At 37.1% G+C, this 18,511-nt stretch overlaps 2 protein-coding genes across 3 annotated transcripts in view; one reads left to right on the top strand and one right to left on the bottom strand.

Annotated features, from left to right (window-relative positions):
- The window catches only part of TMEM117 (transmembrane protein 117), a 193,280-nt gene that overhangs the window by 12,282 nt on the left and 162,487 nt on the right, over positions 1 to 18,511 (top strand). Inside the window, exons 1-2 of one of the 2 annotated variants that reach the window (XM_027892906.1) lie at positions 1,751 to 1,878; positions 16,205 to 16,337. In XM_027892906.1, the coding sequence (XP_027748707.1) occupies positions 16,225 to 16,337 (113 nt within the window). In that variant the 5' untranslated portion in view covers positions 1,751 to 1,878; positions 16,205 to 16,224. Of the gene's footprint in view, positions 1 to 1,750; positions 1,879 to 16,204; positions 16,338 to 18,511 lie in introns of those variants that run through there. The other variant, XM_027892905.1, reaches the window with a different exon arrangement.
- On the bottom strand, positions 7,854 to 8,965 carry LOC114061956 (P2Y purinoceptor 1-like). The gene has a single exon (XM_027892907.1). The coding sequence runs from the start codon at positions 8,956 to 8,958 to the stop codon at positions 7,954 to 7,956; it is 1,005 nt and encodes a 334-aa protein (XP_027748708.1). The 5' UTR covers positions 8,959 to 8,965; the 3' UTR covers positions 7,854 to 7,953.

Genomic DNA, 18,511 nt, shown 5'->3' with positions numbered 1-18,511 from the left:
ACAGAAAGCACAACTTGCAAATACTTATTAAGACAAAAGTAAAACAAACCCCATGATTAATCTGCTTTGTTTTCTGACTCAGAAATGCTTTATAAATGTTTATTTTAAAGGTTTGTGTAGTAGAGTGTAAGCAGTTTTATTTACTATTAAAAATAAGCTTGTGAATCAGTTTCAGGAGAAAAGACCAAACAATATAGAAAAAACCTGATTATTTTGATAAGTCTTTACAGAGTATCATTAAACTGTTATTGAAGAACAGAGTTAGAGCACTGCCCTTCGGAGTTCAGCATCAGCATTACACAGCATATAAATGCTGCTAAGTTTCTTTTACCTGCTTTGAGACTGGAATACCAAGGAGTTCAAGGAAGGAAAACCTAATTTCTGTAGGCGCTGTATGTAAGGTGATAAAACATTGTAGCTCTAAAATTAAAAAAAATAAGGAGGATCATGAAATTACTTCTATAGGTCTGGCAGTTAAAAAAAACACCCAGGTTTCTTTAAAATGCTAAAAATTCTTAAAGGATAAAGAATGCAAAATACAATTAATACCTACATACCCTCTAACCAACTTTTATTATGCAGTGAGGACATCTAAAGGGAATTTTTTTTCACATAAGTTTTGTAACTGGGATACATTCACATAGAATTAAAAAAATTACACCTCATCAACAAATGTGCTGGTATTTTCTATCGCTTATGCAGGGTTTTCAGTTACTTCTCCACTAAAAAATGTTCTAAAACATTATAGGAAATCAATGTCTACTTTTACAGCTTTCCTTTTATCTGCATCAGCACAATTGTCTAAACCTGAGATGATAACATCAGTAACAGTAAAGTCTATAATTAAAATTAAATGCTAAATCTGTATAATGGAAATTAACAGATGCAGAAAAATTCAGAATTAAGCCTTACACACTGTAATTTGGGCATGGCTTTAAGTCTTCTCCAATTTTTGGCATTTTACAACTCTTTCAAAACAGCAGCCTGAGGTATTGTTTCTAGGTAATGACATTAATATAAAGCAAAGAGCGAGATGTGGTGCCTTCATGAACAACCCTGCAATGTTTGATATGGCAAGTGGCACTGACCATCACTACTCTTCTCTTAGTTGCCTTTGGGTAAGCCCTTAAGAAAAGTGAATGCCAACCCTTTCCTTGTAGCAGCAAAAGTCCATCCTCCTGTTCTTGTTTTGGTATTAGGAGATGAGCGTGCATTCTTTTGAACTTTTTTGTTCTTTTCTTCTTTGCAAAATAGCAAGCAATCTTTAAAGGCTATATGGCATTTCTAAAATGTCATTTCTTCCTCTAAGGAAGGCAGAGTGCTATATGTTTCACTTGCATGCCCTCACCTGCAGTCTCTAAGTTCAGATCAGGCCCTTTAGACCACTAAACTCAGGTAAGACAGACTGCCCAAGAGCCCAGTGGAAAGACACCTGGCTACAGATGTCAGTCTTCTGACCAGTGTTAGCTTAACTGGTGGGAAACCAGAGATCCTAAGTTCCCACTGTCCTAGCACATAATGTACTGTGCGAGGACATCACTTTTCTAGCTGTGTCAGTAGTTGAGACCTTGACTGTTACATTTTGTGACATTAGGCTGCATTTTACCTTAGGCTGCACAAGCTGAGAACTGCAGTGCTCTGTGATTAAGATTGACCTTTTCCAGCTGGAGGAAGTCCCATCCATGCTGAGTCATATGAAGAGGAAGGGACTGAGCTTATAAGTGCTAAGTTTGGAGAAGTCCTAGAAAGAGAGCTTGGGAGGGCTATGTATTTGGTAGGTCCCTGCACAAGGCCAGCACATCCCATCGTCTTTGACTGCAGGCTCCTGGCAGAGTGCACGGAGATTTGGCTTCTCAGAGTCTTGAATCTTTCTCTAAGGCAGGAGCAGAGAAGCTACATTTCTTTACAAGGCTGATGGTGGACTTAGCCATATTACCTGCCTCTGCTCTGGTTCCTCCAGCTAGGAAGGAGGCATATTTTTATTTCTGTCTATAGAGTTTTGGCTTCCACAGATGAAAGCAGGGTACAAAGGGGAAGTATTTTAATATTGTTGTGATATTTTTTGTCAGAGCTTTTTGGCAAGTGAGATATTCCTGAGGTGTGGAGAAGAAAAACTTTGCTATCAGAATACATCCACTTATGTACATTGAACAGAAAACCAAACTTGCAGGAAAATTTAAACATTTTTATTTAAAAAAGGTAAGGTCTCATCTTAGTAAGTGAAAATTTCAGGTAGTTTCTCTGTGAGATGAAAGTATTATAAAGACAAATAGAGAACGTAAATATTGCTTTCCTTAGCAATGTTGGGACATTTGTAGCAAAATTTCTCTCTTCAACTTAGGGATTTTTTGTTTTAACAGGTTTTGCTTACAAAACAATGCTGAATTTACAGTAGTTAATGAGAAAGTTTTTTCTCTGATGACCGCTGAGCGTGTACATAAAAGGTCAAATCTTTCAAGCCATAGTCTATCTTGTGTTCCTCTATTATATATTACAAAGATGTTAGAATATCTAGATAAGGTACATGAAAGCTACCTAGACCTTGTAGTCATTTTTGTGGGCTAATATATTATTACAACATTCAATAATGTGTTCAAACTCATAATAGTTAAGCGTTTAACTGTATCCCATGTTCTCAGATTTAATCCAAATAAAGATCTGTACGAAACCAGTATTGCAACATACTTGTCATAGTAGATGATGTTGACTTTGGCTCTTAGCTATTTAGTTTATTGCTTGCTTATTGAGGAAAAATGGAATAAAATTCTCTAATTTTTATTTGTTTATACCATTCTATCTGGGTAATATTATAATATAATAGATTAGGACTATGTATTTTTAAGTAAAAGTATGACCAAATAAATATGAACAGATGCCTTGTGCCTTTTAACTCTTATTTAGTAGAAAACTTTTGATTTCAGTCAGAACATTAGCATTAGTTCAGCCTAGTTGAACAAAAATACTTTTAAAAAGTGTCTTTGATTATATAATCATTTATAAACAGAAAAACAAATGTCTAGTACCCTTGTCAACTCAGGGTGTATTCACAAGTGAGTATCATGGGAAACAGGACTCTTACATGGGAAACTTACTGAGGGTAAGAGAGGGAAGGATTTTTCAAGAGATTTGTGTCCTGAAGATGTTTTTTAAAAGATTACATGGTGTCTCTAGGCTCAGCCCATGGACGAGGCATGTTGCGTGAGAAGTCCAGGCTGTCAGAACAGATGACAGAGGCACTGTGACACAGATGCATTCTGTAGCAATGCCCCCATCTGCTTTTTTCCCTTCTGTTCTTGATTATTCAGTGCTGGTTGGAACTAATCTTTTCAGAAGCATTACGTGTTTTTTTCCCTTTTCCTTCCCCTTCTTCTCTTATGTGTGTGGGTACTTTGAGACCTCTGTTATAAGTGGCTTTATTGACAGATATTGAGCTTTATAGGCCATGTAGGAAACAGACATGGAGGCAAGGATTTACTTATGTAGCACAGTTTATTCCATAGTTTTCTTTCAGTGGGACACAGGAAGGAGCAATGCAGAAAAACAGATCATATTTGAATCTCAGAGTCCAAACAGTTTGTCCCTTTTTCTGTCAGCTGAGCCCAGAACACTGAACTGAGGAGCTAGGATGCCCACCTTACTCAGTCCTACATAAGTGAACTGGGGCAGTCTCCAGGGTGCTCCTGCTTGTTCCTAGCAAAGAGGCTGCTGGGGCCATGCTAGCTGTATCTCTTGGTCATATTCTTGGGAGGCAGGAAGGATCAAAAAATACGCAACAGAAATCAGTACTGCCTGGATAAAATCATAGAATCATTTAGTTTGGAAAAGACTTTTAAGATCATCGAGTTCAACCATTAACCCAGCACTGCCAAGTCCACCATAAAACCATGTCTCTGAGTTCCACATCTACATGTCTTTTCAATACCTCCAGAAATGGTTACTTAACCACTTTTCTTTGCAGTCTGTTACAATGCTTGACAACCTTTTGGTGAAGAAATTTTTTCTAATATCCAATCTAAGCCTCCCCTGATGCAACTTGGGACTATTTCCACTTGTCCTGTCACTTGTTACATGGGAGAAGAGACTGACCCTGACCCCACTGCACAACCTTCTGTCAGGTAGTTGTAGAGAGCAATGGGTCACCCCTGAGCCTCCTCTTCTCCAGGATAAACACCCCCAGCTCCCTCAGCTGCTCCTCCTAAGATGTGTGTTCCAGACTCTTCACCAGATTTGTTGCTCTTCTCTGAACACGCTCCAGCACCTCAATGTCTTTCTTGAAGTGAGGGCCCAAAACTGAACACAGAATTTAAGGTGTGGCCGAACAATCACTGCCACCTGCCAGCCGAAACCCCCAGATCCTTTTTACTGGTCAGCTTTCCAGCCATTCTGCCCCAAGCCTGTAGCATTGCATGGGGTTGTTGTGACCCAAGTGCAACACTTGACACTTGGCTTTGCTGAACCTCAAACAGTTGGCCTCAGCCTGTCAGTCCAGCCTGTCCAGATCCCTCTGCAGAGCCTAAAGCAGATCCTAGCTGATCCTAGTAGATCCTACCCTCCGGCAGATCGACTTCCAGCCAGCTTGGTGTTGTCTGCTAAATGACTGAGGTACAGTCAAGTTCCTCATTCACATCATTGGTAGAGATATTAAACAGGACTGGCCCCAGTACTGAGCCCTGAGGAACACCACTGGTGACTGGCTGCCAACTGGATGTCACACCATTCACCACCACTCTCTGGGCCTGGCCAGCCAGCCAGTTTTTTACCCACCAGTCCAAGCCATGAGCATCCAGTTTCTCCAGGAGAATGCTGGGGGAAGCAGTGTCAAAGGCTTTACAAAAGTCCAAAAAGGCAACATCCACAGCATTTCCCTCATCCACCAAATGTGTGACGCATAGAAGGAGACCAGGTTAGATACATACTATTTCAAGGTAATTTTTATATTCTGGGTTGGCTGAGGTCTGGATTCACTCCTGCAAAAACATATCCCTGCCTGTTTGCTTCTCCAGTCCTTCTCTGGTTGCCAGCACAGCACTGTAAGTGCTCCTTGATAGTCTCCCAGGCCCATGATAACAATCGCTGGCGTAGCTCCATCACGTGTGCCCTGGACCATGGAGCTCTTTGTTTGGGTGATGCAGATAGAGTAGTGAAAAGCATCTCATTTTGCATATTTCTATGTGAGTGTTCTGCACAGTTCAGCCACACTGAAAATATGAATGTCATCCTTGTTTAGTTAAATCCATTTTATGTTTTGATTACCTGGCCAAATAGAAATTTCTCTCTAGTTTTGTTTTTCAAGTCAGAGTCACACTGACTTTAAAGCATTTCCTTATTGCTACCTTAGTTTTTCTTTTTACACCACTAGACTTTGCTCGACAGTCTCTGCAATCTGCATTTATGCTGCTTGCAAAAGACACTGCATAGGAGTTGTGGAAGGTTTTCTGTGAAGCTCTTTAATTATTGTATTTGTCTTGAGCTCACTGGAGGCTTTCAATCCAATATTTAATTAAATTTTTTAATTGTGTTCTTTCCAACTTTGGGTACCTTTGAGCATAGTCTGCATTCATATGTGTTGTAAAGGCAGCACGAGAGGAAACAAATCTAATTTTTTTTCCAAAGTCAGGACGTGAATTTGATAATGTTTTTCACAATTTTTTCTGAGTTGAATATTTCTTTCCTCTTTAACAACAAATCTTTCTAATGACACTTGCTTAGTATGTACTAGTAATATTAACTTCTATATAGTAGATATTACCCAATGAGAGTAAAATTATCTGTCTGAAGAGATTAACAGCTGTTATTCTATCGAAAATCTCAAGAAATTTTGAGAAGTTTTTGGCATAAGCCACTGTTGTCTCTCCTGGAAAAGCTCACATATTAGAAGTCCTGGCAGGTAAAAGCTGAAAATCCCTGAGTTCCAGAGGTGTGAAGTTATCTTTTGTAGCCCAGGAGTGCACTGAGTTTTCACGTTTAATTTTGTGTCTAGAAAAGCTTATTTTGATCCCATGTTGAATTTTTACTCAGCCAAAAGACTGACACTAAATTGCTAGCAATACTGAGGTGAAGAAAGTAGAATGTAACGGTGTATCTGTACCTTTAAAGATAAATTGAAAGATAAAAGGGGCAAGTATTTGACTTTGAAAATAGCTTGCAGTTTACAAGTTAGGGTGCAATCTGTTGGGAGCAATAAACTCATTGCAATAAACTCATCACAACTTTACACTGATCTCTGCTGTTTGATCCTTTTCATGCTGAGAACACCTTCGTCATGAAATGGCATTGCCATTGTTTCTGTATCAGTCTGAGATGTAAGTGTATATTACAGTAGGCAATTGCCCACGGGTGCCCATTCGTGAGTTAAAAAGCTCTGTTTCTTATGGAAGCCAATGCAATGTTAATAATGTGTCCAATAGACAATTCACATGTTTTTTAAACAAGTTAATATTTTTAAAGTAAGAGAAATTGAAAGATTAAGAAATTATCAAAGGAAAAAAGCAGCACTTAGAATGTAGGCATGCAATTATTCTGTGGGATGTTGTGAATGTACTAGTATATCCAAACACTAGTAAAGTGTTTCAGATTATCAGGACCAGGTTCTTCATTTCATGTCACAGTTAAAGAAAATTTTAAAAAAGATCTTTTAGGTTTTATACATACACATATATTTAGTCAATACAATTGAAACATACGATGAGAGAGATTCAGTACCCATGTAAAATAGAAATATTTTCAAATAGAGACATGTGAGTACAAAATTATATTAAAACTAAATAATTAAAAAATTAAGACACTGTACAACGTATATTAAAATGTACTTTGTCACCAGTACCTTCTGAAAGTAAAGTTAATGTGCTCACTGATACATGGGCTTTTATAGTTAACAGAGTAATATGTGGAACTTGGCAAGAAAACAAGTCAGCAGGTGGGTGATTATTGGAACATGATTATTTTGCCCATACAGTATAATGATAGAACACATATTTAATGACTCTTGAAGGTGGATGTTTTGATGACTATCTCTTTTGCTGGTTTAATGATTGAACTGCATTGTAGTCTTATTACCTTGGACTGTCCTGAAACTGTGATGCTAAGACACCAAAGGAACAGAAGAAGCACTCCTGTGTAGAAGCATCTCTTACCCTTCTCACAGCTCAGCCACTTTTGTGTTTCAGAACACTTTTCCAGTGCACACTTCTCACTGTTGAGGAAATCAGAGTTCATGGCAGAATAGGCGCTCCCCTGAAGCAGAACATTAATGACAAACAGCTGTAGTTGCCTAGGATTTGGGGGACACCCTTGTCAGTTGGGAAGCCTTGCTGCCTGGGGGAAGGCTTAGCAAAGCTCTTTAATATTTGCCTGTTTACTTCATGAACAGAATCATTGTATCTCTGACTATCTGCAGGGGATTTATCTTGCTATTTGGTTTTTGTTTGTTTGTTTTTGGAGATGTGCTGCACTTTACTGGGTTAATGAGGTTCCACTGGCAGTGGAACTCTAGTGCAAGCAGTATTAAAATGAAGTACTTGTAGAAAGCCTCTCTGGAAATCTTCGAGCCGTCCAGCTGTAAGCATCATGATAGTTATTAATTGCACAATGCAATCACAGCAGCCCTTACAAACTGATGAAAAAATAATTAACAGAAACTATAAGGAGGCTCCTCATCACTGTCTGCACTTAATCTTACCATATTTTTCTGTCCAAAAATTAAAGGAGTGACTTAGAACTTTTTGTAGTTCTTTATTACATGCTACATGTATGGTATGTTTATGGCACGACTATATAAAATGCTAATTCTGTAAAGCTAGGAGTTGCTACTGTTTCTTTTCATGTTAAGTTTTACTCTGCCTTTATATGTATTATGGCTTATTCAAGAGATAGCTGTACAATATAGAAGACCAAATTTTAAATGGGTCTGATGACACAAAGCAGTTGGAGATATGAATCTTTGTAGACTGGTGTTTATGTCATTGTTCTCGGGGCCAGAGTGATGTCCTTTACCCTTCTTGTCAGACAACAGCAGCACTGGCATTTGAGATGACATTTTATACTTTTAATACTTTGATAGAATGTCTTATTTGCTACTGTAAAAATTATTGGATCAAGACAGCTGTTGATGCTGCAGATGATCTCTGTGACTTTATAAATGGCACTTAATGTGCTTATGTTCCCACAGGGTGGTTGACAATTAATTCTGTAAATTAGTATCACCATCATCATAACATGGTAAGGTATGAAAGAAATAGCAAATACAATCATAGCAGCTGAAATCAGCAACAGAGGCCTAACAAGTCTGTTCCTTCTTTGCTGACGTTTACTGAGTTGTAGCAGTGCTTTGAGAGTCAACATATAGCATGTAAAGATGATTGTGGCTGGAATTAAGAACCTCAGTACAATCTTGGAGACTGTGAATGGCAGTGCAAATTGTAAAGATCCTTCAGTGCCGTCCAGGTAATTTATGATGTCATGCTGTCTTCTAGCTGCAAGGGTGTAGTAGATGTCAGGCATTGATGCAATCACTATGAAGATCCATACCCCGATGGTGCAAAACACAGCCTTTCCTTTGTCCCACCATGTTAATGAAGTGATAGGATGGACAGCACCTATGTATCTGTCAAAACTGATGAGTGTCAGGAAATAGATACTTCCATAGACATTAATACTAAAAAATAGTTGTATGATCTGATAAAATGCTTGACTGAAATAGGCAGCTAACTTCTGGATATTATAATATACAGAGAAAGGTGCTATTAGAGTCCAAGTAAAGTCACACAGTGCCAAATTAAAGAGAAATATGGTATTGGTAGTCCATGTCTTCATGCAGTAAACATAATGTCGTAGCGCAAGTATATTGCCTAGAAATCCTGTTAATAAAGTGAAAAGGCAAACCAGAACCAGCAAATAACAGTACCACTCCAGCTCAGGATTTCTGTTGCAAATCAAAATAGTGCACGTACCATTCGTCATCGGTCCATGGGGTATGCCTGAAGGGAAAAGAGAGACCAGCAGCCTTTAAAATAAAAATGGAGTTGGATGTATTAAATTTAAAATTCAAAAATTTTAAATTCAGTATGTTTGAACTGGCAAAAGAATTCAGAACGTAGTGTGATGTACAACTTCTCCTCTATATGAAAAAAATATAAACTCCAAATATACTTGAAGCTTACTCTATAACACCCACACAAGCAGATCTTCATAAACTTTCATTTAAAGCTTTATATAATTTCCTCTCCACTATTTACATTGTGTGCAATGGATGAGAGAAAAAAAGCATGCATTCTCAAATAAGAGCAGCCTTGCTCTAAAGTAAGGCCAACCATTTAGCTGGCCTGTAAGTAAGATCTGTAAGTATCTTCGGGAAAAGCAGAGGAGATGACAGAAGGACAGCAATTGCCCACGCTCATTCCATTATTGCTTTGATTGCCTTGAGTATCCATACTGGGCCTAGAGGCATGTTTAATTTGGGCAGCTGTGCAGTGGGCTGTGATTGAGATCAAGAAAACAGCATCAAAACAAATCAAGAGGAAATTCTGCTTGTGGTAAAGGCCACAGCAACCTTGCTGTCTAAAGCACCAACAAAGTGCCTTTTTTTCCCCTTTTTCTCTGATTTTCTTCTTTAAATAATTTTCCCATGCTGGAAACATTATGCTTTTGATAGGGTTAGAAAATTAATTTTACCTAACTATTTGTGGCCTATTTTGTGTCAATTGATGTTATATGGGATATGTGGAATTTAGATCTGCAGTGTGTTTTTCAAAGTGAGTTTTTTAAGCTTATAATGTCTTATGCTTAATTTCAATGATTTCTTCTAATAAAAGCAAAATAAAGGCTGGAATATTCTATCAGAATGATCTGTCACCAATTGCACTGTTATGTTTCTAGAAACTTTCTGCAGATGATGCAGCAGGTGCCAAACTATAAGGTCTGTCCAAGTAGAAGCTTTGTATGAGTGCTGTCCAAATAGCTTTAAAACTTTGTAGGATGACAGGATAAAATTTTCCTCAGCACAGACCACATTTTGAATGGAAAAAAGCACTTTTTCGGAATGTTACTGACTCTTTGAAAATTTCAAAACATCTTCAACCATTAAGTTGGTAATAGTGTTTTTTCTAACGTAGTGTTTTGCTTTCATGTCAGCCTCAATACAGTAAGACTTTTCCAAAGGTATGTTCACAGACATGGGTCAAAATATAGCAAACATGAGCTGCAGTGAACACCTGCTAAATAAAGGCTGTGGTATTGTGCTTTGCAAATTTATAGTTAACTCAGTGACCTGACAAAAAGCTGGTTCAAACTGTACTCAACGAAGTTAGGAAGGAAAGTTACTTCACCAGAAGCTCAGCAACAAAGGCAGTCAAATGACTTTCCAGGAAATTAATATGGATAGGAAGCCATCTGTTCTACGCACAGTGTGGGGAGTGTTTGCTCTATAAACATATTTTCTTAAGTATTGAAGTACTGGACTTTAACCTAGGGTATCTATGCTTCTCCTTCTCCATAGCCTTTGTGAATATAAAAAATTAAATAAACTGTGTAATTTTTTTTCCTTCAGCTGAATTTTATAAAATATCCCTGTAAATTCTTTAAAGTAGCCATCCTAATAGGTGAAACACAGTTAAGTAACATTTTCTTGTGATAAATTAAGAGGGGTTTTAATGTGTATAAAGGAAAGTTACATTTTCCTAAAATCCCCTTGGCTATAGGTCATGTGTTCTTTGAATTAAACGGTATTTTCTACCTCTGTACCTTCCTTTTCAATACTTAAGAATGAAGGCACTAAACACTTGATTCCAAGTTGTGTTGGCTGTATAAATAAATCCTAAACTGCCTACAAACAGCATGGCCTTAGCTGCATGAGAGAATTGTAATGCTAGGTTCTTGAGCTTATCAAGCTCCTGGACAAAGACTATAGGTAGATATAAATGGAGGGAGGTAAACAGCTTTTCCATCTGCTCTGCTTTGCTGTAAGTTGGCTGGATAAAGTCTGGGTATGTAGCCTTATGACTGTTGTAGGGCAGTTACAGAAATGAACTAATAAATCCCCTATCCCCTTCCTCACCCTCAGTGTACTGGGCTGCACTCAGCACTGAGCTATATGAAGTTAGTTACGTAGTTGGAGAGCGTGTAAGGCGCATTTGGAGCTCAAAGAGTCATTAGAAATTATCTCCCTGTTTGTGTAGGTGTTTCCCAGGCATCTACGTTGGGATTCATATTTGAATTTTCTAAAATACTTTTAATGTCTCCTATTAATTCTTTGTACAGTAGTAGAGCTTAGAGACCATAAACAAGGCTTCAAACAGTGTGTTTTTTAATTGATGTGAGTGACTTACAGGGTGGACACAGAGAAACACTGGTGCAGAGATAAAAAGAATCTTTCCTGAGGTAACTTCATAAGCAAGAGAAGAACACAGGGGATTTGACTCCCAGCTTGGTGCTATGATAAAATCTGGTTCTCTGTCAGAAAAATTTAAAGCCTTATACAATCAAGGACACAGTTTGATTGCATGTGGGAGGACAGTCAGCATGCCCTGTTCTATCCTGAGGCCATTGGAGCTATCCTGATGTCCAGTAGATCTGCATATGTGCTGTAATAATTTTCAGAAGTGACTTTTTTTTTTTTTTATATTAGACAATAGCAAGTTTTCTGTCTACTGTCTTAGCACCAAGGGAATAACTTGAGCTACAGGATGTGACTAGATTGTCTTCACAGTTCAAATCTAAAATTTTGCATCTGTAGTTTAGGAAAACTTTCTTTTTCTGAACATTACAGTGTTCACTGCTAGGTTCATGTATTCTTAAATGTAGTCAGCCACATGCATACACATATTGTATGTAGAGTGGCAGAATGAGCAAGAGCAAAATGATATTATATTATGCTTATGTTGTTGAAAGTAGGATTGGTTTTCAAGTTGAAAAATACTTCCCATTTATTGACATAATTTTTCATTTGAACAGTTTCAGCCATTGATAGAGATGACCATGAACATTAAAAGGACAGAAAGAGCAACCACATAATGAGGCATCCAAAACTGAAGGAATAAATCTGAGTTGGTGAAGAGCTTGGTATTAGAATATTACACATACGCCCAGGAAATGTTGGAGTTTATGGTTTCCATCACTCTTAATTAAGACAAGAAAGCATGCTAAATTCATGAGTAAGAATTTAAGGTTTCTCTTGTGTCTGCTTCTACAGTCTAATAAGTCCAACTGTCCTATGGGCTGTGGATCTAAAGATGCTAGAAAAGCTTTAGTTTTTAAAAAAGTGACCTATTTGACTCAGTGTTTTGTATCTGCCCAATGAGTTGTCTCTTCTCCTGAACGGGAAAGAATCTGTGACTCTCCGAGAATAACTACAAGCTCTTTTTCATCATCCCTGGCAGCATTTGCATACTGTTAGAGAAAGTCAGTCAGGTTTCAGCTGATGAACTGATTTACTGTCTGATTTGTTGCTGGACCCTAAATCCTGAAGTTTCTACTACCCTGTGTTCCCCTTATACCTGTGATGTGGTCTCCAAAGCCTTGGAACAGATAGAAAACCTGTTTTCAGTAAAAAATTAGGTTTTGAGGAAACTTCTTTGAGGAAACATTTTGTCACTGAAAAGAATCTTGATTTTTGTATATAGCTAATTATAGTTCACAGTTTATCACTAGTGGTCATTCATATGGCATTTAACTTGTATTTGAAAAGTTCCATTAGGCTTAGCACATTTATTTGGTTATTTTTAAGTATATAATTTTTTATGTGTAAATATAGCTTAAGAACCATGTTCTTTGCTGTTGGGGTATTTTTAAGAAGGTCATAAAAAACAATTAATTTGTCCTGAAGTAACAAAAAAAAAAAAAAAAGAAATTAAGATGAGTTAACAGCTTATTTTGTGTAATATTATTCTACTCACTTTGCTCCTTGCTACTTTTTGCTTGCTATTCTTTATAGTAAAATCTCTAGTTTCACATGAACTGTTTTGTTGGAATTTTCTCTTAGTATTTTATGTGGCTGTTTGCAACAGCCAAATTTGTATTTTAATCTAGTACAAATCTTTTCTAGTTACTTGAGAGGTCTTCCAAATTCCTGGCTATTCACACACCAAAATACTTCTCTTATGTGTGCTTTCAAAGTGTAACCTTCTAGTCCATTTTATCAAATTAATAAAGCATTATACAGAGAGTCCTAGGTTTTGTTATAAAAATAACAAGCATTATTTGCAATTATTACACCAACAACTTACCTGTTAGGTAATCATCTAATGCATTCCATTTTAATTTCAACTGAATTGATATGAAAGGATATATAATGCAATATGAGTATCAAGTGGAGCATTTAACATATTTTAGTTCAACTGCATTTAGTATGTTATACATATCGGTATGGTGGGAACAATAAGTAATGTCAGTATTTTTATGCAGTTAGGTAAGAAGATTGTGCTAGTATCCAATTGCTTTCTTCTTAATGAGTTGTTTGGTCTTGTGATTAAGGTAGCATTTCTTTCATTAAAAAATTATGTTCATGTTCTACTCACTTGAGAGTTAGTTAAGTCCTATATGACAAACATAAGCTACAGCAGAAGGAAAGTTAAGATGTAAGAATTTGCCTACTGAAGACAGTATTTATGAAAAAGTTCTTTTAAGAATATAAAATTTATACATACATTTATGCATTGATCAGTTTGTAATAACTAAGTAGGGAACAAATTATTGCTTTAGAGATTACAGGTACAATGGATATTTATTAAATCTTTCTCTTACCTGTTTTAGAAAGGTTAGAATTATCTGTTTTACAAAAGCCTAGGTTCCAGGCTGTGCTTTTTCTCTCCATTAATCTGGACCTCCTGAAATCACAACTCTATTTTGCGAGTCCTGTTTATAATCCAAGTTGTCAGTAATATTCCATATGCAATGGCAGCTGTTCAGAGAGCAGATGTCAAACTGCAAGGGAAATATCTTTTATCATTAGCCCCTCCTCTCAGTAGGTCAGGATAATATGCTATTGCCGTAGCAGCTTCTGCTTGATTTTTAAGAAAGGACAGTCTTATTACACATCCTCAGTCTAGTTAGGCCTGGCCTGTCATTGTTTCCAGCAGTGAAAGAGAAGAAGAGGGTATTGGGGTGTATATTTGTGTGTTTGCACTTGCCCTTTCTTGCCCTTCCTTCACTACCAGAATCCTTGTTATTGCTGCCCTACTACTGGACTGGTCTGTGTTGCTCTTGCTCCATCATAGAGCTTGATTCACCCCCCTATACCTATCTATCACTTCCTGCCTTGCAGTTCCCGTATCATTCCAAATCCCATCCTTCAACTCTGCTTACTCCAGAACTCAAATCCTACCTACCACTTCCACCCATAGCCCACGTCTGCTCCTGGTCCTCTAGTCTTCCTGCTTGAGACCTGCATCTCCAGTCTTCAGCAGCAAATACCAGTCCTGGGATTTTCCTGTCTGACTGCCTGAATGAACATTTCAAATGTTTTGGCTAATTTCTCTGAGTTTATAGCTTCCCCATGTGTCCAGCCCTAATCAGTGCTGAAACTGGACTTGACAGTTCAGCAAACAGCTCACAGAAATTGCCTCCATCCCATACCATTCACATCCCAGTCTGCTGTATCACTTTTCTTGATATTTCCTGTGCAGCTCCTCATCTTCCTTCTGTTCTCCCTATTTTGACATCTTCTAGCATCTGACTGCATTATCTCTTCTACACATGCTGTCCTTCACCCTACTGCTTAAATTATCAGTTACCTTAGCCTCACTTGGCTTCTGCTGTGGCACTCTCAGCCCTGCAAAAGCAAGTTCCCATCTCTTGTGCTGATGAGGTTTTCAGTACTCTAAACAATTGAAGAACATGCTACTTGGTTTTAGAAAAGAAAAATTCCACCTGGAAAAAGGGTAGACCATCTATGGTAATCCAGGATAAAACAGCAAGTAGGAGCATGCAAGTATGAGATATGGTGAACTGTACAAACTACCTCCTAAAATCAGTAGAGGCAAAAGGAGAGCCGTTAGAGTTGTAAACAAAAAATGAGGTCAAGAAGTGTGTGAACAACTGGATTGACATGCATGACACTCACCCAGATGAGGAAGAATTAGTAAGGCTGGGCTTTAAGAAAGTGGCCATTGGAAATTCTCAAGGAGCTGTATCAGATTTCTAGAGGTCCAGGAGTAAAAAACTCCAGACAGTGAATAAAATGTGCACTTGGAGAGTTTAGAGAAGAAAGGCAAAAGGGTGATAGGGTATTCTTGCAGAAGCAAGTAGAGAGGCTATTACAAAGCTAAAACTCATTAGATATGTTTGTTTTAGGAAAGGAGAGGTCTGGGAAGAATGGAGAGATTTAGAATAGGAAAAGAGGGATGAGAGTAGACAAAATGTGAGAATTGGATGGAATGAAATTATATGCAGAGGTGAAAAGGGTAAAGGGCTATAGGAAACAGAGGTTTGAAACTTCTTAGTTTATGATAATGGAGAAGGATAAAGAGGAAAAGGTAAGAGAAGACAGAGAAGGAAAGCTAGCCCAGGAAAAATATGTTCCTGACAAAAACATCATAAAAGTTTCACCTATCCCTCAGGGTGAGAATAATCAGAGTTTCTTTTCAAGCAACAGGACATAACACTATTCTTTGAAAAAGGTATTCTCTGCAGAATAAAGTAGAGCACACCATATGAATAAAGTGATTAGTTCTTAAAAAATTGCACAAGATTCTACATAGACTCATAATTTGATTTCCAAATGAAATTAGGGGAGGAAATAATGTTTGTCGGTGGACTTACTTCAAATACTTCACACAAGAAAAGCTGTCTTAGACATGAGAAGAAAAACTATGTATGAATCAGTAACCTTTTTTTTAACATTTGAAATTAATTGTAATGATCGGCAGTGGGTTTTTTTTTGTTTTTTTTTTTTTTTTTTTTTTTTTTTTTTTTTTTTTTTTTTTTTTTTTTTTTTTTTTTTTTTTTTTTTTTTTTTTTTTTTTTTTTTTTTTTTTTTTTTCTGGACGGCAAGTAATTTGTAATTTTGTAGGAATAATATCTGTTTATGCTGAACTACAGAAGAGTGGTTTGACTGCATGATGGTAAATCTTCCCTCCCCACATACAGTGGAATAATTTGGTATTGGAAGAAATACAGTTTAGTACTTTATTTTGGGTTTTTTTGTATCATGTAAACCTGTATTTATGCTTTCTTACAATTTTTCTTATAATTTCTTATAATTTTTGTACCACAGGTCAGTTGCTCCGTCTGAAAATGTTTCGAGAGGATCATGGATCTTGGATGACGATGTTCTTCAGTACTATACTCTTCCTCTTCATTTTTTCTCACATTTATAATCTCTTCCTCATTATGGCAGGGAATATGAGGTATGTTCTGTAGTTTATTTTTGTCTCTTCTGCTCTAAAATATATTCTACTGGAAACTTCTGTTATTCCTCTGCTTTCTGAATTTATGTAGAATGGTAATTTAATTGGTTAATTAGCCAAGAAGATGAAAGTATCAGTTATAAAAAATGGAGTCCTAGACTAATGATAGCAACTGTAATATCAGGTACTAATGAATGTTATATCTTCTTTTTTTTTTTTTTTTTTTTTTTTTTTTTTTTTTTTTTTTTTTTTTAAATTGAGCTTTTTATATTAATTTTCTGTCTTAAGACTTGCTTTCTCCTATTATCTCAAAATTAACACCACTTTCATGTGTTGATTTTCCTGAGAAAACCTACCTATGTTATTAGTCATTTAATAAATACAAAATTAGTTCATTGGACAAAAATATACAGTAATGTTCTTTATGAAAGGCAAGGTAGTATCTGAAGACTTTCTAGCAAGGAATAGGAAACTCAAAGTATGTATGAGCTGAAGAACAGGGCAAATAATTAAATTATGTGTTCTTAGCAGAATATCAGAGCCATACCAATAGTCTGACAGCGAGGTTTTTAAGGGGCCCTGGTGTGGTGTGTTACAGATCTTAAGCATGATCTCAGCAAAAATATGCAGTGTATAAAGTCCTGTAAACAATGTGACATAAAGCAAAAGAAAGCAGACTAAGTGTCACTGAATGAACATAAGCACAGACCAGCTGGGATAATCATGAGTTTGTGACATGGAGACTAAACGTATTGATTTGAGCAAAACGGGTAAAGCAGCAGACTCATTGACTGATTTATGAAATGATCACAGTAATGACGTGGTAAATATGAATAGGTGCCCGGTAACAGATGGGATAATTATCCCTGAGATCGGGATGGTGGGAGCATTGCAGGTTTCTGTCTTCCCTATTTACATAGTTGTACTGTTATTGGTATTATGTTAAGATTTATATTTGATATTTCTAATGCTCTGTAAACTATAACCAGCTGTTAGACAAATCATTAATGATTTTGAAAGCTTGACTTATGTCTAGAAATCACATTTCATTTGTTCTTGTCAACATTCCTGTCCCTATATCTGTTAAAAGTTTCCATTAGCTGCACTGAAGAGATTGCATGGCCAGCACATCCATGGAAATAGGCACAGCCTAGTACTAAAATAGCTGGTGTCAGTCAATGTGCCCTATTCCTTTCTGTGGGGTGAAGCCTTTGCTTTCCTGGAGTTTATGCCCCAGCTACAGATTTGTTGTGCTTGTTTTGGGAAGCTAAACATACTGTGCTCAAGGAATTGCACAGCTTTTTTCAAAGTGGACTGAGGGCTTGTTACAGATGTGTTAGCTGTCCATTCCAGCAAAAGGATATGGAAAATAGTTTCAGTCTCAAACAGCAGAACTTAAATCATCAAATAGAGGCCTTGCATCAGTCCTTCTAAAACTGGGGTAGAACAATGTGTAATAGTTTTGAAAAGAGGGTTTCTACAGCAGATATCATCAAAGCGACTGCTTCATGTTGCCAAGTTTCAAGGAGTAGGTTTTTTTTCTCTGAGTCAATATAATCCTTATGAAAGCTATTTGCTTCATGGTTTGTACTTCTGTGCAGAAGAACACCTCTGTCTACAACTTTTGCCACAGTGGCTTACCGAAATGACTGATACCAGAGAGACTGGTTTCTAGGATGAAGGTCAGAGTCTGCCTGCATAAAGGTTACAGTCTTTGTAGAGAGAAACTGACCTTTATACCTGTGGACTCCTATGGAACACAAGCATCCATACTACACGTCTTTCCAATACAAGGGCTACGAAAGCCTTACTTTCTACAAGACTAAGTGAAAAACATTCTTTTCCTTTTTTTTTTTTTTTTTTTTTTTTTTTTTTTTTTTTTTTTTTTTTTTTTTTTTCATGTGCTTGGTCCTTGCCCCTCTTTGATTCACCTTTCCCTGGGTGCTGGTAGGAGAGGAATTCTGACAAGTTTCTTTATGTCAGATGTTTGGTCTCATCAATGAAAATCCTTTTCTGGCACACAAGTGGAAAAGTCATACATCTTGCATCATACCAGCATGGATGATCACAGCAGGAGCAATATCCTTTTGAAGGCTTGAGAAACCTGTGATTTAACACTCTGTCATATAACCATATTTAAAAAAGGTATATTTTACAGTTGCCAAGATTTGGAT

The sequence above is a fragment of the Empidonax traillii genome, unplaced genomic scaffold (assembly GCF_003031625.1).
Source record: "Empidonax traillii isolate 1590-97213 ecotype Southwest subspecies unplaced genomic scaffold, ASM303162v1 scaffold374:size1477467, whole genome shotgun sequence".
NCBI classification, from domain to species: domain Eukaryota; kingdom Metazoa; phylum Chordata; class Aves; order Passeriformes; family Tyrannidae; genus Empidonax; species Empidonax traillii.
Note: the sequence above shows the minus strand (reverse complement) of the source record. Positions and strands in the feature narration are given on the sequence as shown.